The sequence below is a fragment of the Mytilus trossulus genome, chromosome 1 (assembly GCF_036588685.1).
Source record: "Mytilus trossulus isolate FHL-02 chromosome 1, PNRI_Mtr1.1.1.hap1, whole genome shotgun sequence".
Taxonomy (NCBI): domain Eukaryota; kingdom Metazoa; phylum Mollusca; class Bivalvia; order Mytilida; family Mytilidae; genus Mytilus; species Mytilus trossulus.
In genome coordinates this window covers 19,680,802-19,702,977 of record NC_086373.1, presented here as the reverse complement: position 1 = coordinate 19,702,977, position 22,176 = coordinate 19,680,802, and the positions used below count along the sequence as shown (strand labels likewise).

The 22,176-nt window shown below is 32.3% G+C and overlaps 3 protein-coding genes across 3 annotated transcripts in view; all 3 read right to left on the bottom strand.

Annotated features, from left to right (window-relative positions):
* LOC134717982 (protein SSUH2 homolog) overlaps nt 1-1,054 on the bottom strand; it is a 36,474-nt gene extending 35,420 nt beyond the window's left edge. Inside the window, exon 1 of the mRNA XM_063580484.1 lies at nt 1,002-1,054. Coding sequence (XP_063436554.1) covers nt 1,002-1,039 — 38 coding nt within the window. The 5' untranslated portion in view covers nt 1,040-1,054. The remainder of the gene's footprint in view (nt 1-1,001) is intronic.
* Nucleotides 1,055-7,136: 6,082 nt separating this feature from the next.
* LOC134695880 (putative mediator of RNA polymerase II transcription subunit 26) lies at nt 7,137-9,745 on the bottom strand. Its single transcript, XM_063557755.1, has one exon. The coding sequence runs from the start codon at nt 9,723-9,725 to the stop codon at nt 7,320-7,322; it is 2,406 nt and encodes an 801-aa protein (XP_063413825.1). The 5' UTR covers nt 9,726-9,745; the 3' UTR covers nt 7,137-7,319.
* Nucleotides 9,746-16,764: 7,019 nt separating this feature from the next.
* LOC134706978 (uncharacterized) lies at nt 16,765-20,983 on the bottom strand. The gene is made up of 5 exons (XM_063566390.1): nt 20,893-20,983; nt 20,572-20,685; nt 19,965-20,065; nt 18,577-18,654; nt 16,765-17,879 (listed from the first exon to the last, which is right to left on the bottom strand). The coding sequence occupies exons 2-5, from the start codon at nt 20,613-20,615 to the stop codon at nt 16,825-16,827; spliced, it is 1,278 nt and encodes a 425-aa protein (XP_063422460.1). The 5' UTR covers nt 20,616-20,685; nt 20,893-20,983; the 3' UTR covers nt 16,765-16,824.
* Nucleotides 20,984-22,176: the final 1,193 nt, after the last annotated feature.

The window sequence follows — 22,176 nt, the reverse complement described above, 5'->3', positions numbered from 1 at the left end:
CGATGACGAACGCACCCAGACTGATAACCCCATATCAGACCGACCACGTGACGTCACATTGAACTGATATGGATTATCAGCCTGGATGTAAATTTACGGCTAGATTACTCCGCTGGTTACACATGCAAAAACTATCATTTTAAATGCTAAGTATACAATAAAAATGTAAACACATATTATTTTTAATATATTTTTTGTAAACATAAAATGATAAGTGCATGCCTGTAGAAAAATTAAAAAAAACAATCATTGCAAAATTGTGTAAACAAGTTGAAAAATAATTTACAACCGGTTTGATTCAAGAGTTTGAAAGAAAAATTATGCCTCTTCAGGCCTAAGATCACAATTAATTCCCTTTGTTCGTGGTATTCGTAGGAATATAGTTCCTAATTATTATATGGGGTATTACTTTCTAGGTAATATGTCTACTGTTATCTTTGAAATGTTTACTATTTAAGTGGTCCTCACAGTTGCATATATATTGAAATAAGTAAAACATGTGGAAAAAAATTATTGTTGAAAGTGAAAGTAGTGATTTGGTCAAAATGAAAGTAGGGTAGAAATTAGCCTTCGTCATTTATTCAAGATTCAAATCCTACCATTGGCATGTCAATACGGCTCTCAAAAGAAAAAGCACTGATGGATTGTCCTGGGACAAGCATATTTTATTGGAATAATAATGGTCTATAAGCAGTTAAATTTATTCCATGGTTGTGGCGGTGCAAATTTTTTAATTCACTTTGACTTTAATCAAAAAATGCATTGTAGCCAAAGGGGGAGAATAATTGTGTTCTGATGCCTTCAAATGATAAACAGAAAATTTCCCTGAAAACAATTTGTTTATCTGTACCATGTGTATCGAATGAGGATTATAGATAAGTAAACCGACCTCTATCGTACAGACACATGATAATGAACAACACAACTGTTTTAATGACATGGCATGATAAAGATCTTCATTAAAAAAAATCTTTAATAAAATGTTAAATGTAAAAATTTACCATTCAGATGAGTTGTACTGCTGACGTGATGACGCCATGGTCACCTATGTTTCCTTAATATGCATATCCAACAACTGCTTCAGAATGCAGCAATCAATGTATATGATCTGCATCAGACACAAACTACATCTGATATGTTATCAGTATAGGTCAGAGACAGCATTAAACTCTATTGGAATATATTATATGTTATGCAGGTCTCAGACAGGGTATATACTGTGACATTCCCGGCTTAGAGTTTATATCCCCTGAGCCGAAGGCGAAGGGGATATAAGCCCTAAGCCGGGAATGTCACAGTATATACCCTTTCTGAGACCTGAATTACACATATATTACGGATTACCCCTGACTTAATGTTATTCCAGTGCAGGTTTTTGTTCACAACACATATATCAGTTGAAAACCATAATATGTTCGGCATACGTGAAGGATTTTCTAATTTGCTGTGATCATAATTTTATCGTGTATGTAATAATTCATAATAACACTTTTAACATTAAATTTAAGTATTAAAAGTGTGTATTGCGTGTTTTTGTATCAAAAATGTATTATTGACTGAAGCACGTCATTATTTTCCCTTTGTGAGCCTCTGACAATCTGAAAGCTTTTGACTACGTCACATAGTAACCGGTGTTATGATGACGTTTTTGAGGTTCCAATCGGAGATAAAAACGTCGTATATACCCCGGCAGTTTCCTGAATATACTCTGACATCTCTGTGTTGTTATCCAATCACAAACCTCGACACATTTGTAATCCGTAATATATATATATATATAGTTTTAGAATATCTTATGATAAATTTTAGTCAAAAACCAAGAGGCCTCTGAAGGTGAAATGTTTTATTGTTTGAGTAATGGCTGATTTAAAAAAAAAGTTATTAACTTCTATATATGAATAGGTTCTCAGCTGCATGTTGTTTGTTAAATTGTTTAAAAATATATTTTCAAGGAAACTATAGCCATTTCTATAACATTTATTTCCTGTAAAATTTACATAGTATTCTATTCACATCCGTTTATCTTAATGACACCACTGATTTACAAACACAAAACACTTCGTGTCCAATTATTCATATAGTATACAATAAACTCATCATAGCTGCCAGGATTGGAATTTTGCATTTGAGGCAGACGCCCGTTTCGTCTACAACATACTCATCAGTGACGCTCGAACAAAAAAACATAATAAAAAGGCCAGATACATGTAAAGTACGAAGTTGAGAGAGCATAGAGGACCAAAAAATCCTAAAAGTTATGGCAAATACAGCAATGGTAAATAAACGCGACGTCGCAAATTCCGCAATATTCTCACGATCCTCTAATCATGTAACTGCATTTGAAATTCCTCGAAACAAAATGACGCTTTGTGATTGGATAACAACACAGAGATGTCAGTGTATATTCAGGAAACTGCCGGGGTATATACGACGTTTTTAAACCCAATTGGAACCTCAAAAACGTCATCATAACACCGGTTACTATGTGACGTAGTCAAAAGCTATCAGATTGGCAGAGGCTCACAGAGGGAAAATAATGACATGCTTCAGTCAATAATACATTTTTGATGCAAAACACGCAATTTACACTTTTAATACTTAAATTTAATATTAAAACGGTTATTATAAATTATTACATACACCATAAAATTATGATCACAGCAAATTAGAAAATCCTTCACGTATGCCGAACATATTAGGGTTTTCAACTTATATGTGTTGTGAACAAAAACCTGCACTGGAAAATAACATTAAGTCAGGGGTAATCCGGAATATATGTGTAATTCAGGTCTCAGAAAGGGTATATACTGTGACATTCCCGGGTTATTTCCCTTTAAAAAGATTTTTATAAAGTTTTTGTGTTTTTACCTTATATCAGAAACAACCTGTCATATATAGATAGAAACTAAATAACCAAACAAATTAATGTACACTGTTGATATTGTCTTGTCCCCACATGCATATTAGAGGTATTGCATTTTAATTAATATCAAAGGTACCAGGATTAAAATTAAAAAGGCTAAGCGCCCTTTTCGTGTACACAAGATTCATCAGTGACGCTCAGATAAAAAAAGTTATAAAGCAAAACAAGTACAAAGTTGAAAAGCATTGAGGGCCTAATATTCCAAACAATTGTGCAATATACGACTCAGAGAATTTATGCCTGGGATACGAAACACCTTAGTATTCTGAAAAATTTACACTTTTGTAAAAAGAAATTAAAAAAAAATACTATAAATAATTGATATTCATGTCAACACCAGAGTGCTGACTGCTTGGCTGGTGATACCCTCGGGGACGACACGTCCACCAGCATTAGCATCGATCCAGTGTTGTAAATAGTTATCAAAGGTAACAGGCTTATAATTTAATACGCCAGACGCGAGTTTTATCTACACAAGACTCATCAGTGACGCTCGGATCAGAATAGTTATGAAGCAAAACAAGTACAAAGTTGAAGAGCATTGAGGATTCAAAATTTAAAAAAGTTTTGAAGATTTTCAGAATTTTAAATTTTACAGGAATGACTTCGAATAAATAGTTGCTACTTCATAGTTTTTTTTTCAAAACGTATACTTATATTTTTTCAACTAACCCTGAGATTACTACAACACTGTGTTATAGTAGTCTCACCAGTTAAAGTATACATTTTGTTATTGATTTGTATTGCATCAAATAATTAAACTTAATTTTACCGATGATACAAAATACAGAGCTTCTTCTTTATGGATCATTCATTCTAAATACAGGTCAAAAATAGATATATACTTTCAGGTACATAAATTTAATTTAATGGTTTTAAATTGGTTACATAATAGTTAACTTATTGTTAATACATAAATTCTTCAATTACATAATTGCATTACATCTTTATAATTGTACATCGATGATTTGTGTGGCTTTTTGTTAATTCCCTTATTCATTTTGATAAATATTTCATAGTAAAGTAATTTAATGCATGCATGCACTTAGTATTATAAGCCGATGACATTTTCTGTTCATTATATAATAAACTGATTATACATTTAAGCTGAATGAAATTAGTTTCCATAAAATGTATCAATTACTAATGTCAGTATCATTTTTCTATGTTCTTCTTTAATAATGAATATGTTTTCCTCAAACTTAAATAATTTGATAACGACGAGGACAGACAAAACGAAAACATGATCTAGGATATATATTGAAAACTACGATTATGCAGTATAATAATTCGATTATTTGTCAGCTAAATATGTTCATATAACTCAAAAAAATGTAATACATTTTTTCCTAAACTTTTAGTAGGAGTTAAATATGATACTGCATTTAAAAATAAGAAATACGATATTCTATATGATAAAAAAAAGACATACGCACTAGTTGTCATGATGAATATTAACAGTGAAACGAACACCAGAAAAATTAACAAGATTATACTTTCTTCTCAGACTTTTTATGAAATCGTTTCACTAAATCCATTTGAGGTGTACTGATTAATACACTATGCGTTATCTCACTTGATTGTGTTTTCTTGTCAAAATTGATTCACAGACTTTTTGTTCATTTTACAGATACATAAATATTAGTAGTATGTGTTTATCTCATTGTTGAAGCTCTTAAGTTGACACGTGTTTACATACTCACATCTGTACGAGCTGTGTCAATAGTTGGCCACGCAAAGAGAGAAACATAAAAAGTGAATTTCGAAAAAAATCTACCATTTGGCAATCGGACATTAAGACATTTGGACATTGTAGCGTAATTTTAAATCTGAAAACTGTTAGGTAAGAATAGATGAAAAATCAATAAGTTTGGTACGCGTTTAACATGATATATATATCTGTGTAACCATCTCGAAATGTCAACATAAACTTTCTTCCAGGTACCAAGTTAAATAAATACTCAATCTGAATTAAATAAATGAACACATATCACTATCGCTGAAATTGAGTTATCCTCCTTTTGCTGCATCAAAACCGAAGATGTTCATAGCTCGGATTTAAAAAAAAAGTCATTTCTAAACATAAATATCTGAGAGAAAAAAAGGATAACAGTTATGTTCAGAATGAAATATAAATTGGTACATTCATTGAATGTAATAACAACCTTATAGTAAATAAAACATGTCAGTTTGAGAGCATGTATAAATGAATCATTCAGAACCTACTTATAGCAGTCTTGTTTTCTATAATTTTACATGTGTATATGCCTTTTGTGTTTCCTGCCTTTAAGGTGGTACCCAACACTTGAACTAAAATTAATTTGGCTCGTTTAATTTTTTTTTTAAATTTTGACAAAGTATTTACTTCGACCCTTTGACAAAAATATAAAAATTTCAAAAATTTGAACCAACCGTTTAATCAGAAAAATTACACTGGTTATATAGCAGTTTGACAAAAACTTATTTTGATCATTGATAAGCTTAATATATCCTTAACAACACAACGTCATTAAAACGTTCTGCTGATTTTACAGAGTTATCTCCCTGTAGTGTTAGGTACCACCTTCAATGGATTTTAAAAGTCTTTAAGGTGTAATTTGTTTTGTTGAAAACGACTTTTAGCATCTCAATTAGCTCTGTAAATATCATTATGTCTAACTATGGTATGGACAATTTTCATCTTATGGCCTCTCCTACCAATACAAGCTGGGGAAAAAACAAATCTAAATATTGACATCTTTTAAATCGAAACGATCTATAAATCGGCCAATAATACTCCATAAATTTATTGTAACAAAGGGTTATAAGATACTATGAGGGAAATAAACCTGACAATTTTAAAAAAAAACAGACAATACCATGGCTAAAAAATAAAGCGAATACGCAGAAAACTAAGCAAGCAGGGAAGTAAGCTAAACGTTAAATTTTATATACAAATGTCAATCTGGCATTCATCATGTGGCCTTTACGTCTGTACAAACTCATCAAAGATACCAGGTGTATACATTTGTTTACTAGAAAAGACTCATCAATGATGCTCGAATAAAGAATAAAAAAGGGCACATATTCCTTCAATGTTTCTGCTGGTACAGTGTTTTCTTAAAGTAATATGGTACCCATTGACGTACAACTATGAGCAATCAATAATTTAACTCATATATTCACGTCAAATCGAGTTTTGATATCTCTTTTCTATTTGTTGTTACGTTATGTGTATGTTCAAATATGACATTTCTTTTTTACAAATTACCGAAACGCTAAATGATTTATATATCGAAAACACCCTTTTGTCCAAATGCAGAACATAACTACTAAATGTTTTCATTTTTTCTCTTTCTGAGTTAAGATATAATTTGTTTCATTAGAGGATCATTTGACGTTAAGCAAACAACAATTCAGCCACCAATAGTAAATATTTTCCAATCGGTGAACATTTTTATGTAGTACTGTTGAATCCGTTTCGAAGGACTATTTCATGTCATGGTCTGAGCTGTATACTTTTTTGTTTTAGTTGTTGTAAGATGATGAGAGAGTAAAGATGAAAAGTTGTAATGACTTGTCTTAATTATGACCGTCCTTGTAAAGATCATATCATTGTGAAGAACCAGGGCAGCAAAACTGTTTATATGTGTATAAATTCCAATTAAACGTCATGGGTATGAATTAAAGAGGCTGAATAGTTCTGTAAGTGTGCGGGCAACATAAACATTTGATCTGGAAATAGCATTTAGTGTTGGTGATATCATCGGAGAGCGAATCCCTACCAGCAATGGCGTCAGCCCAGTGGTTTTAGATAAATAAAGGCAACAGTAGTATACCGCTGTTAAAAACTCATAACTCCATGGACAAAACACAAAATCGGGGTAACAAACTAAAACCGAGGGACAAACTATAAACTCACCATAGAAACCAGAACTTAAAATTTGTACGCCAGCTCTGCGTTTCGTCTACAAAAGACTTATCAGTGACACTCTAATAAAAAAAAGTTGAAATGGCAAAATAAAGTACAAAGTTGAAGAGCATTTTGAACCCAAAAAGACGAAAAGTTTTGCAAACCACAACTAAGGTATTCTATTCCTGGGATAGAAAATACTTAGTATTTCGAAAAACAGTTAAGAAATGTCGAAAAAAAACTAATTTTATTCTCTACTTTGTTCCAAAACTATTGTTTTGATCGTTGTTTCTGAAATATATATTCATATATAACCATGCATTGACTAGTTCAGTTGGGTTTCGGACATCTATGGCAATTGCAATAGTTTCTTGGTCAAACACAACTAATTGTATTGTCATAGTATTCACAAACTAACTATAAAACGCAGCTTTACACATTTCAACACTACATCTATCGCTTTCATTTATTTCCCATTATTGTGGGGAAAATTCTGTACAAAATCTACGGTGCCGTAACAGTTCTTCCAACTTTGCTGATGTGTTTGAAATCTCGCAATATTGCAGAGGTCGATTTTGTATTGTCTACAAATAACGGAAGTCTTAAGTTTTCCCGCTCTTTCAGTAACTCGATTTGATATTGTCGTTTACCTTTTGGGGATTGCGAAAACATGAGGTCACTTACTTCGCGTTCAATAAATTTACGCATTTGCCATGTTGATTTACATTCGCCCGGAAATATTGTTCTTTCTCGACTTAAAACAAACGTCTTCTCGCGGCGTTTGAGACGTCTTGTGCTTTTTGCGTCAATGACCCGATCGTCTACTATTGCTCCTGTATTTTGACCCCTCAGTTTATTGATCAGTCCTTTCCAGTTCACAGGTTTGTTCGTAGCTGCATTGTGAATATGATGGGTATCATATCTTAAAGTAGAAGCACTACTAGATCTTCTTGTTTCGTTTGTACTTTTATTTTGAATATGTCCGGATTCTGTTTCCGGATTTGACCGTTTAAGAATACTAGGAGCGGTCATTGGTAAATTTGTATCGATTGGTAATGCTGAGTGATTTGGCTGTTTCATGGTGCTCAAACCCGAGGCCGTTATCGTTTCATTCCTTATATTATCTTTCCGCGAAGTCGGTTCTCTTACAGATGTTTCACGCGATTTAGATTTTCTTGCAGATTTATCACCTGCTGTCGATTCTCTTACAGATTTACCAGAGTCAGTCCTTCTCGGTTTTACTAAAGGCAAGTCAATATTTTCGTTTCCTCTGTCTGACACGCTGGTTTTTTTTCTTGATATTGACTTTCTGGATACTGATGTCTTTTCCTTCGACAGGGTTTGTATTGACGTGGAAGATTTTTCTCTTGCTACACATGGTGATTTCTTTGCTGAATTATTTGATCTTGCAGACATACTAGTTTTATCCCTATATAATTGGGAATGTTTATTATTTGCATTTTCTGCGTGGTTATTAACAACGCTTTTGTTCATGTGTGCTGAAGCCCCATCTGCATTTTTCTCACTTTTTGCGCGATGGCTTGTCTTTCCTCCATTTGAAGTTGGTAAGTGTTTTGTAGTCTGGGATTTATTTGACGATATTGATGTGGCCGACATAACACTTTTCTCCATTTCTAGGAGTATTGTAAGTTGATTTTCCAGCTTTGGGCTTCTCAACTGGTATTCCGTTTTAGAACTAGTTATTGGTTTAGTTTCTTGATCGATTGTTTTTATTTTTGGAAACGAGGAATCATGTTCTAAAATATTTGAAGGTTGTTTGTCAATCTGTATTGTAGATTTCGAAGTGTTTACATTTTCTACACCAATTTTAACAGGATCAGAACAAACAATAATTGTGGAAGTATGATTGTCAGTTCCGATGATTTCAGATTGTTTTTCTTCAATTTGCATGTTTTCTCCAGAAGTATATTTGTTTTGATTGACGTTTCCGTTATCTATTACAACGCTTCTCCTGAATGTTTTCTCTGTTTTCTTTGAATCGTTCAACTGATCGTGTTTTTCGATGTCTTCGGAAAGGTCTCTCTTTTTATTTTCGTTGATGTCTATCTGTTCTTTTGATATGTGGTTTTCTTCTAAGGTAGATGAATTTGTATTGTGATTAATACTATTGTTTTCTGTTACTTGACTACTTGTTATAAAGGGAATTACGTTTTTCTCTCCCGCGTGCTCTTTATCTTGCGATGAATTTTCTGTTTTATTCATAGGATTTATCACACTCGATTTTACATCTGTTTTACTTTCAGGGCTGAGAACAGTTTTATTTGGTACGATGTGCAGTTTCTTATCATCTAAACGGTACACAACTTCGTCCAAATCATCATCGTTTTCCTCTCCTGTCAGTGATCCAAGGTCACTTTTCGGTTCTTCGTGGATTGTCTCTGTCAATAAATTACCCCATGTGCCGGCCTCTCCTGACACGGAACTCATCTTTCTGCTTCTCCCACTAGCCATGCGCATTCGACGAAACATAGAAGACATAGGACGCGATTCTGCTTGCGATAGAGTATCTGATTCAGTTTTCCCTATTGACACAGTTTTTCCTTTGAACCACATCTTCATCAAATCTCTAGCATCTAAGTGACAATATCGATTTCTTTTCTGAGGATGAAGTACAGGATCGTACTTCTCAAAACTATGTCGTTGATAAATTTTTCGCAGAGCTAACATTTTAGACAAGGAATCTCTTTCATTGTTAATACTCCGAGTGGTTTGAACTAATACTAACTGCTCGCTGTTATCTATTTTTTTCCTTTCAAATTCAAGTAAATTTGATATTTGTTGATTTTTAGTTCTTGTTGAAAACATTATGTTTTTGCTTGAGCGCATTATTGAATCCATTCTCGATTCTCGGGAAAACCCAAGGCTATGTTGAATAAGTTTTTGCGGCATGTTTGTGAATCTTCGCTACAACAAAACCTGAAATAGCATAAAACAAATGTTCTAAATATTGCCAAACTTATACATTTTTCAAATTCATTTTTTAACTTCTAAACCATCAACAATGAGATAGTGTTTTTATTTGTTATGAGTCTATTATCTTGGATAATACTTCGACAAAACTGCATTTTATCCCTATGTTCTATTTTTAGCTGTGGCGGCCATCTTGATTGGTTGGCCAGGTCATCGGACATATTTTTTAAACAAGATACCCTAATGATGATTGTGGCCAAGTTTGGATTGATTTGACCCAATATTTTCAGAGGAGAAGATTTTTGTAAAAGATTACTCAGATTTACGAAAAATGGTTAAAAATTGACTATAAAAGGCAATATTATCCCACTTTCCATCACATATTTATATGCTCATCGAAGATAATAGACTCATAACAAAAGCAGGGATACCAGAAGTTTGGAACACTAGAACATAAGTTCTGTAGACCAGAAGTTTGGAAAACTAAAACTTAAACTATTTAACAAATTAAAAAAAAACTATACTTTGTACGGAAATAATGATTAAATGCTGCTAGACACAAATAACAAAATCACTTGTTTGGGAACACGTGGTCATCATAAAATTGAGACTGGAAATGGAGAATGTGTCAAAGAGACAACAACCCAACCATATAAAAAAACAACAGCAGAAGGTCACGAACAGGTCTTCAATGTAGCGAGAAATTCCCGCACCCGGAGATGTCCTTCAGCTGGTACCTAAACGAATATATACTAGTTCGGTGTATTAAAAGGATATAATTGTACATGTGGTATCTTTGAATTCAACTATATCACTCCATATCAATTCATCATCAATCAGTTTATTGTTTTTTTAGCGTTACATGGAAGCATATCAAATATGCATATGTACTTTTTCAATATTTTAATCAGTTATTTGTGTTTGATGTTGACACAGTTATAAACAGTTGGAAGTGAACAATAGTTTTGTTTTGGTATAGAAAATATGACATTTTAGTTTTTTCTTTAATTTGATAAAATTGTGACTTCAATATTGTAGATATATTAAATTTTACTCAATTGAAGAAATGATATTATTATACTTTGACATGTCAATTAATTGTGCAGTGAAACATATTTGACATGTTTAATCTTAGTCAAAATCAATTATTGTATATCTTTTGAAAGGAAAACAATGTAAGTTAATATAAAAACAAATTCAAACATTAGCATTTTCAACATTTGATGAAAAAAAATTATTGGATCAAAAGAAGATTTTTTAATTTATTAAATGTTTAAGAACTTACTTGTTTGGCAAGATTTTAGACTTTATGTATACTATATACTATTTATTATGAAATACAATCTATAAAAAAAATAAAAGTTAAGATTTTAATTAGGTAACGGTAAATAACAATCTTTTATTAAATTTTGTTCAGAAATTAAACGGGTGAAATGTAATTGTTTTCTATTTGGTTACAATTGTCAGAGGTATATATCAAATTTCCTTTAAAGTGTTTGTAAGTCAAAACTGCTTTAATCCTTTTAATGGTTTTCACAATTTGCGCATTAAATTTCATATTATCGTAAAGAAATATCATAGCATAACGTTTCATGAGGTATAAGACCATTATACAATGGAATTGAATATAAACAATTTATAAGTATGAAGGTTCTCGTATACATGTACTTCGGATACGCAGATAATGTTGTATCTAAAAATTAGCCTAGCTTTTATTTGATATCGAAGGGTTAAAAAGATCTTTGTTGTCAAATTTTCTTAACAAATAGCAAGCGTGGCGTTTCATAATTAAAGATTGGGGATGATTTATTATTTTCAAATATTGTAGACTTCAAAGTTAGATTGTCTTGGGTATACAAATTTGTCTTCACTTGGACTTCTCCAGTCCGACAGTAAAAGCCATGTTTAATCGGTTGTCTGTTCGCCTGTGCGATATTAATAAATACGTAGATTTACGCCTGGTCGGAATGTAGAATGGTCGGAATCCTTGTCAACCTATGTTATATGCTTGTCAGGAATCCTGGTAATACTGGATGGTTTGATATGTTGCAAAAAGTAAAATTACAAAAATACTGAACTCCAAGAAAATTCAAACGAAAGGTCCCAAATTAAATGGCAAAATCAAATGATAAAACAAACGAATGTACAACAACTCTCATATTCCGGACTTGGTACAGGCATTTTAAAATGTAGAAAATGGGGAATTGAACTTAGTTTTTTTATACAATTAACCTCTCACTTGTATGACAGTCGCATCAAATGCCATTATATTTACAACGATGCGTGAACAAAACAGACATAATACGTACAATTTTCAAAACAGGGTTACAGCAGTCATCACTGTGTCACAATCTCAATCAAGGAATAACTTCTATTCTAATTGTTCTTGAAAGATGTTTTACGTTTAAAAATAGATTCAAATCAAACCGGACATAGCTATATGATATAGTTAATTGCTACCTCTGTTTGCTATTTATAAGTATTGAAATGTGCATTGTTAATCCTGATTATATCTTACTTTTGAGATATAGTTTTATCCATTCAAAAGTGACGTAATTTTTGCGCTGTTTCAGAATTTCAAATACGACGTAATTTTTGTGCCTTTTCACCACTTCATTTGTGACGTCACTTGTTTCACTTTTTGCGTTGAGGCTTTGACTAAGTCGGGTGTGTCTATTTTTTGTGTTGGTCTTTGTATCCGGGTTTTGTTTTCTGTAATTAGTTAATACTACAGTTTATTTCTTGTATATCTTTTATATTCATTTGATAAAATTTACTGTTTGCAATAACATCAATTGTTCTAAATAATGAGGATGTTCTTATCTTAAGCAGGAAAACCTAGCCGTATTTGGCACAACCTTTTTGAACTTTTGATCCTCAGTTCGGTACAACTCTGTACTTTTTTTGACTTTCGAACTTTTATATCTGGGCGTCATTGGTGAGTATTGAATTTTAAACCTGATGCCTTTTGTTATCTATTATTCATGTGTTTCTTTGTATAATATGTTCTCCTATTTATTTGTATTGTAGTCCTGTAATATTTTGTTGTCATTTTAATGTTATATTTAACATTGCCATTAAAGTGCGAGGTTTGGCATGCCACAAAACCAGGTTCAACCCACCATGTTTTCCTTTAAAAATGTCTTGTACCAAGTCAGGAATATGGCCATTTTTATATTATAGTTCGTTTTTGTGTGTTACATTTTAACGTTGCGTTTCCGTTGTGTCGTTTGTTTTATCTTATTTTTGAGTGTGAATTCACATTACGATAATATAAAAAAGAAGATGTGGTATGATTGCCAATGAAACAACGGTCCACAAGAGACCAAAATAAAACAGACATTAACAACTATAGGTCACCGTACGGTCTTCAACAAAACCCATACCGCATAGTCAGCTATAAAGGACCCCGATAAGAAAATGTAAAACAATGTAAAACAATTCAAACGAGAAAACTAACGGCCTTATTTATACCAAAAAAAATGAACAAAAAAAAAATATTTAACACATAAAACAAACGACAACCACTGAATTACAAGCTCCTGACTTGGTACATGCACATTCTTAAATAATGTGGCGGGGTTAACTATGTTAGCGGGATCCCAACCCTCCCCCTAACCTGGAACAGTGGTTTAACAGTACAACATAAGAACGAACTATAAAAATCAGTTGAAAAAGGCCTAACTCATCAGATGGACGACGTGTCGCGGAACTTATCTATCCCAAATTTATGTATTTGGTTTTGATGTTATATATGTTATTCTCATAGGATTTTGTCTAATGCTTAGTCCGTTTCTGTGTGTGTTACATTTTAATGTTCTGTCGTTGTTCTCCTCTTATATTTAATGCGTTTCCCTCAGTTTTAGTTTGTTACCCCGATTTTGCTTTTTGTCCATGGATTTATGAGTTTTGAACAGCGGCATACTACTGTTGCCTTTATTTATAACGTTTGACCCGACTGGTCCAGAATGACAAACTCAAACAACTAATTTGGAAATCTATCAACAAAGTAGGGCAATGTTGGTCAACCGGAAAGAAAGGAGGAGGAAATTGCGACTTTCATTCACAAATAATGGTATAGGGGTAGACATTTTGCTTTCCAAATGCCACATATCGAATCTTTATAAAGATTATGCAATGATTCTTAAACGTGAAAAGAGCATCGGATGACGTTATTATATCGAAAGAGGCTGCGTTATCATACCTCCCGCAAGCCAAACAGACGACATTGGTTTTACATACAGACTTCAGTACATGGATGGCCGGATTTCTGCACCCCAAATCGATCTAGCTTTATATCAAATGTGCAAAATATCATAAGTATAAAGAACATACACAAAACCAGTCATATCCCGGTTTTTAATAGGTTCTAAATGCAATATTTACTCTATACCCATGTGTTCCTTGTGGCTGTTTTTTTTAAATAAAGAAAAAGAATCACTTAATCCAAAATGTATTCAGCCTTGTTTGTTTCACAGAAATTGAAAGAACAATAACTTAATAACAACAAAAGAAAAAGACAAAACATATCAAAACGTTACGGTGTACACTTGCTTGGAAAATCTTATTCTATTACACAATTTTGGAATTGACAATAAAAATGACAATTTAGAAGGCGCATAATGTAAATTCTGCATTAATCTATTATTGTTTTTCACGTTTTTAAAGAATTGAATTGGGAAAATTTGTATTTGCCATACATATAGTGCGTTGTTGTTGTTTTTTTGGTATGTTCTTTCTCGTTCGTTTTTCATTTGTATCATATTTGCGGTTTTTTTTTAGTTTCTATCGGTTTTTGATAACTCAACTTAACCCGAATTTCCCTTATATAATGTTTTAGAAGATCATAAGCTGAAAGCCTTAAAACTGTTAACAGTACACCGAATGAAAATACATGAAAAATGTTCCTACCTCTATGAATACTAGCTTGTACGTTCTAACTTTTTCCGTTGACTTGAATAATCATATGTACCATGCAATTAAAATATATTAAAATTTACCTACAGTTTGTATTAAATGATAAGTTTTATCCTCCACAAATGTTTAAACTGGTGTCTATTTGAACTAATGTAAAAAGACAAATATATGTTATATTAGTTTTTACAAAATATAATCCAATATCTTAGCATTTATTATTTTCAAATATTATATTGTGGGATACGAATTCGATTTTCAATTGTTCTTACACGCCGTGAATAAATATTGGTTAGATAAAATATTTCTGGACTACTTTAAGTCAAAGGATTTCAAATTTCAAAAGTTTTGAATCGTTAAAAATATCGATCGTTTTGCTCATGTATATAAGTCTATAGTAATAATGAATTTACACAGTTTTTATCGGTTATTTGTCTTCGGCTGATGCGATAAAAGAACACCTTCCGCCCATTTGTTTTAATTTGTCGCTACGCTAACTTTGTAAAATAGAGATATATTGTTATGACGTCAATGCATCCTTGCGTCATTATTAAAGAGTCTATGTAGCAGATAATTATGGGGCATGTTAGAAAGATGCCGAACTTTAAAAAAAGATGTTGAAAGTACAAAGGCGGGGGATATATATTTATTTGATATACAGAAAGGAAGAATATTCGAATATACATGAACTTATTTTATATTGGATTTTGTTTAACGGAGTAAAGGTTGTCGTCTGTTTATGTGGTTCAAAAGTGTTTCTCATTCTTCGCTTTGGTTTTACACTAGTAATTTTTGGTGCCTTTATAGATTGCTGTTCGCTGTTCGTTGTGTGCTAAGGCTCCGTGTTGAAGGCCGTATCTTGACCTATAATGGTTTCCTTTAAATAAATAGTTACTTGGATGGAGAGTTGTCTTATTGGCACGCACACCACATCTTACTATATCTATCATGTCCTTTAATTGTATTTATCAAATAGGTTCCTAGAAGTGTCGGTCTCTTTAGATTGATTAATATGTAAAACCTTTTTTGTATGGTTCAGTTTGCCATCTTCGTATTGCTCTACACATGTATCTGTGATGTAAAGATATAGTATTCCTTTCCTTGTTGTTCCTTCTAATCTTTATACTATATTGAAAAGGAAGCCGCATATGTTTCTTCATTATATTTTTCAATTTTTCATTGTATATTTCTATATTTCTGGAATTTTAAAAGATTATGCATACATTTTTTTTTCTAATTTCATTCGTTTGGTAACCTTGCGGATCTGCGCCAAAGTTATAGTATTTTTTTTTCTCTCAAGGCAAATTTACCTGAAGGTAGAAAACAACATACAATTCGATAATCAAATTGTATGTTGTTTTCTACCAGCAAGGAGGGAAATGGGATCAAGACAAATAAAGAACAATCTCTGGACTAACAACCAAAAGTGTCAATATTTATGCTAGAGTAGGCTTGACAATATAACGTAAGTACTGAGGAAGTACTGAGGCAGAACACTATTGCATTTGCCAATCATTTGAAATATTTTAGTTGTAAGTTACAGTCATTTCACTGACATTATGGTAACATTTTATTGTAATCGGTAGTTACTTTATTTAAATGACTAATAAACGTAGTAGAAGGGGCCTGGTGTCCTCGTTATCTAAGTAACTAAACTGATTCATAATTAGCTTTTCAACATATATTTATTCTCGTTTTAACCTAAGTACAATGGTATAAAGACATTGAGGTTGTTAAATCTACCCGCTTGGCTTGTGCGTTTGGCTAGGTCTTCCTCTATACCAATAAACATTGGTCCCGGCAAAAAAGCCGATAGTGCAGAAAGTGACATTAAAGCAGAAATATCAATCAATCAATATAACAGTTATAACAGTTTTAAAATTCAGTCTTTGATGTAAAATCTTATTCAATCTAATCCTTTATATCACAAATTCCATTAAGGGTTCTTGTTGAATACTTTAACACAATATGATACCTTAAATAGCGATAACAATAGTCCAGACATGGATCAGGCATCAGTGACCAAACAATAAAAAAACCATTCGATACCTATTATTGAATACTCGCGTAAGATGCCTCTTGACATGCTCATTGACTGATTTCTTCCTCTGTTTTCAAATAAAGAAATAAAGCTTGGAAAATGTTTTACCAAAAGGCTCAAACTTTACATTAAGCGCATGTTGTAACCAAACAGTCTAAAGTCGTTTTCATACACTTTTTGTACCTTGAGTAAAACGTTGACATCAACTGAGGCATACGCTTCTTTGAAATGTTTGCTTCTTTGTTGCTGTTCTTCTGCCTTTGAAAGTATTATCTCTTTACTTTTCTCCACAAACAACTCAGTAATTTCTTCTTCATTAACTGCAGACAATCGTAAAAAGAAGCGTGGGGAGAAATTCACTTGGTCACTTAGTAATCCTTGAGATTGCAACAAAAACCAAAGCCTCTTCATCGTGTCAATGAAACTAACACAGTTATCCTTCATTTCTAGAAATCGTGATGTAAACATTCTAACTAATCCTTTCAAATAATCTTGTTTATTAGCTAACTTTGAAAATAACGCTTCCTTTTTGTCTGAATTCTCAGGTAGGATTTTGTTTAAGACATACGCTGAATCTTTTTCGAATGATTCCATTTTCATTATATATTTATATGAGTATCGGCAAACTCTACAAAGGGAGCTAATCGGTCTCCAATGTGGATCAAGTAGTTTGTACTTAGATTGAGCAACAATGTACTTTAGAAATTGTTCAAAAGTTGGAACTTCACCGCAATAACCACGGTACTTACCAACCATTTGTTTAATTTTGTCTCTATACGCTGTTTGAATTTGATATATTTTATCCATATAAGCAGAATATATTCGTTTCCATGGATCCCGCGAAATCATTAGCAGTGTGTCTGACGATCTTGCGTTTAAATTCCTTGAAACAATTTTTTCTTGTAACTCCACATGAATCATATCTCTGGTTAGGTTACCCAAATTATCCACGTGTGTCACGTTACTTAATGTCAGAAAAACTTCAGTCCAGAAAGTTGATCCAGATTTTGGAACTTTGCATATATGATGCGTGTTCATGGTATTAGCTATTGGTATACCACGTGAAAATATTTGACTGGAACCTTTAGTTTTCTTTAGTATATTACAATTTTGTTTTAAATGTTTTATTCGTTTATTCATTATTTCATCTATATTAAACTGCACTGTTTTGGTCCGTCCTACAAAAAGGGAATGGTCGGTATAATTGTTTGAATTAATAAAAGCAAAATGTGTGTTCAATAAGTAAATAATGCATTGTAAATTGTAAAAGTAAATTAAGTAGAAATTCAATCCAATCAAATTAAGCACCCTTTTCTTGGTTTTTTTTATCATTCAAATTACATAAGGCATGAAAGGTAAGCACGTCTACTGTTAGGATTGAATAATAACGTCCAGTGGCAAATATTTTTACATGTCCAGGATGATTAAATTATTAGTTGTTTAGGATATATTATGTGTGTAGATATTTCCTTTTCGGCAAGTACAAATAATATACATATTAGAAAACCGCAACAGTTTTGAAAGTTTTTAATGGTTCTTCTATACTTTTCTATAAATTTTATTTTACTGATCCAAATTAAAAGATGTAGGGTTTATATCTCAAGTTTTCACTCTCAAATCATTTTCCTGTTATCAATAAACATATGGAACGAATAATTTGTATATGTTTGATATATTTGTTATATATCCGTCTTATTTTATCCTTAACTTTTCTTTCCTTCTGTTTGTTTGTGGAAATATTTCAGACGGCGCAGAAGCCTTAGTTTAAACATATTTAATTTTAAAGTGTGACATACAGAATAGTATTGAAGTATTACACAAAGTGATTAAGAAATACAAGATTATACTTAGTTTCCCTAGAACAATAACACTTACCAATATTGTCCATTTGATCGTGCAGTAGTTTTGCTTTTATAAAATTTTCCCCTTTTTTCCCTTTATCCAGAATGTTATCTGTAATAAAATAGCAATCGAGTTTTTAAACACGAAGTAAATATTCACTGTAAAAAAACATTATTATTTATAACAAAAAACATTGTATTTTAAACGAAACACTGTGAACAAGCCTTAAATAGTAAACTTAGACACCAAAGTAAATAAATAAATTGAGAATGGAAATGGGGAATGTGTCAAAGAGACAACAACCCGACCAAATAAAAAACAACAACAGAAGGTCACCAACAGGTCTTCAATGTAGCGAGAAATTCCCGCACCCGGAGGCGTCCTTCAGCTGTTCTTTTTATTCTGTTCGATATCAACATATGACTTCATCGCAGGGTGTGTTACTCATGCTGTGTGTCTCCGTGCTCGAGTTGTGTCTTTAATTTTGGTGTGAAGGTGACTTTTGCTTGTTGTGAGCGACTCAGAGCTATCTGTGATATGTTCCATGAAACTAATGTGTGTGTACTGATTGATATCTATGTCTTAGATGCAGGTTTTTTTTTTATCTCCATTTGTTGTTATTGGCTTTGAACTAGCTGTTACAACTGTGTGTACTCTCAGATCTGTACTATGTTGTAGGGATGTATAAGTACCCTGCAAGGCTCGCTCTGTGTTTTTGTTAGAGGTATTTCGGCGTTGTATCCTTCTGATGAGTTAAAAAAGCCCTTTTCAACTGATACTTGTAGTTTTTTCTTATTTTGTATTGCTTCACCACTGTACCAGGTTAAGTTCCAGGTTAAGTGAGTGTTGGCACCACCACCATATTCCGTATCTGCATGTCCAAAGACATAAGCGTTTAAGTCAGTGGTTGTCCTATGTTTGCTGCGTATTTCATATTTGTTTTTCGTTCATTATTTTGAACATAACTCAGACCGTTAGTTTTCTCGTTTGAATGAATTGATTTACTGTGATTTGTCACTTCGTGGCCTTTTATAGCCGACTATGCGGTATTGGTTCTGCTTATTGTTGAAGGTCGTACGGTGACCACCTGTAGTTGTTAACTTCTATGTCATTTTGTCTCTTGTGGAGAGATGTCTCATTGACTATAATACCACGTCTTCTTATTTTCATATTAACTTTGCCACCGAGGAAACGATAAAGCTGTGGTTGCAATGACATACAACAGAATGTTACTTGAATGACTTGTTGAACTGTAATTGTAGACAAATTTCAAGAAACGAAAATCTCATTTTACAGAAATCGGCGTGTTAACGATTTTAAGAAATCAACAGTATTAAGGAGAAATAAAAGTCAATGACATCCGTATCAACAGAAGAAATAGGAAATCATTAAAGAAAGTGTGTACACTATTAAATGTTTACCTTCTATTCCAGTGTGATTATGTCCATATATAAACAGCAAGAGACCAGTTGCAAGAAGTAAATACTGGTTACAATATTTTCTTTGATATAACATTTTCAATCTGTAAAAACATTTTTTTTTAAATTTACGTATTCCTTTATATATTTATTTCATTTTCTATGTAGTTATGATAATGCATTTCTTATTGTTGTTAAATCATTATGATAATGGATGTTGGTGCTTTTCGATTTATATGCGCTTTAGATGTGAGCAGTTTGGCCTGAATTGACTTCAACCTTATCAGAGGTGGATTCAAACAATCATGAACGAATGATGATTTTTATCGGACCATCCCTACCACCAAATATAAAGTAAGCCTCCCTATCCTCTTCACCTCCACCCCAAAACTGGTTTATGATTGCCCTTAGTTATCAAAAATTAAAACCATTTCTGTAGTAAATAATGTTTTTATATTGGAAGGAAGGAATCGGAAATTTATAAAATAAAACATTTATAGCACTGCTGTGACAAGTGTATGTGTTACAATGAATAACATTGTCTGATTGAATAAATTTACCATGATGTTTTCTGTCTTTTTAAACAAATAAATGGATACAAAAAACTTACCTCATTGTTTGAATTACAGGTTCTATAAATTTCATATATTCCATGTAAGTACAGGAACGACGTCGTATACTGGTCAAAAATGTCCCCGGGGTTTTGTTGGAAACTTCCTTTTACCTGAAAATATAACATACATAACATTTCTTATAAATGGTATATTGAAATTAGTTTAGTTATATTATAAGAATTGCATTTATTCATATTTTTGTTTAAAACATTAAACTGATTAAAGATCCATTTTTAGACATCAGAAATTTTAAAAGCGGAATTGAATAGTCTGTAATAGTGAATCTGATGATGCTGAATAAAAGAAAGGCGCTTTACTAATTTGAAATGTCCCGTTATGCATGTAGTATGGAGTTACAGATCCAACAATAAAAACAACGGAAGTAAAATGGTGTTCCGCAGCATTGATTTCTATGATTGAAAATATGTATCCATTTGACATATTTAAGCCTCGGGATATATGTATTTTATTTTTTAATTGAAGCTAGCCAATAGATATTATCATCGTATTGTCATTATTTAATCATTATAGTTTACATGATAATCATTAGCAGTTACCAATTTTGTATGATTGTTGTTATGGTTAACTTTGTGGTTGTTCGTTCTTTGTTTTTTTGCTGTTGGTAAAATGGTTAAATGTCAAAAACAAGGGTACATCAGTCAACATATTTTTATAACCTTAATCACTATAAAGACACACAAGTATATAACAAAGAAGCGAAACAAGGCATATAGATAAGCATTCACATTAGTAAAAATGAAATACAAGAATACAAAAGTTTCAACAAAAGCACAATGATTGAATTATAAGTACAGAGCCACGGCATAATGATATCACCAAAAAACAGACCAAACAGTAAAAGAAATTTTCATAAAGACAAATAAAAGAATACTGTGACACGTTATAAACATGATAAATAACGTCAATACCCAGAATCTATACTTTTTAAAAACCATCGTGTATTATTAGTGAAGTTGATACGGAATATTTATCAACAGGTATTGGTACATTCCAATGAACTTTTTTTTTGAAAAGGATGACATACCCCTGGTTCTTCAACTTTCTGCTCAGACATTGGTGACGTTTTGCAAAGTCTGAGTAGGTGCTTTACGCTCTTGAATACCGAATAAGTTGGAAAATGTATATCCCATATGCAGGTGAAGCTGGTATATTGCTACAAAGGTGGGAGAAATTGATTATTCTGAAATTAAAATAAAATAAGACGCACAGTTCGTTCTCATTAGAATGCCGACAATTTGTTGAAAAAGTCTACCTTCAAACTCAACAAATATATTGTCAGTAAGAAACTCCAGCATTCTCATCACTTGTTCTTTTGTGAAGCATTTTTACCTTTTTGTTCACTATTAACAAAATATGCCGTATGGTATCCCAAAGCAATAAATGTAAAACATATGCTACCATGTTGTGCTGAAAAGCAGTGTGGATTATTTCTTTCTGACGATTATTCTATTTCATATGGGGAAAAATTGGTGGTATACAGCGTTGAAAAATCAAAAGTTTCATAGAACTAATTTAAAAAAAGATCGAAATTTAAAATCATCTAGAAGTTCCTGAGAGTTTGTTCTTTTTAGAAACATTCG

Coding starts and splice junctions, on each gene's coding strand:
- LOC134695880 (XM_063557755.1), bottom strand. CDS start 9,725: ATGCCGCAAAAACTTATTCAACATAGCCTTGGGTTTTCCCGAGAATCG.
- LOC134706978 (XM_063566390.1), bottom strand. CDS start 20,615: ATGGAATATATGAAATTTATAGAACCTGTAATTCAAACAATGAG. Junction 20,066..20,571: donor CCTGTAATTCAAACAATGAG/GTAAGTTTTTTG, acceptor ATGTTTTTACAG/ATTGAAAATGTTATATCAAA. Junction 18,655..19,964: donor TAATCACACTGGAATAGAAG/GTAAACATTTAA, acceptor ATTTTATTACAG/ATAACATTCTGGATAAAGGG.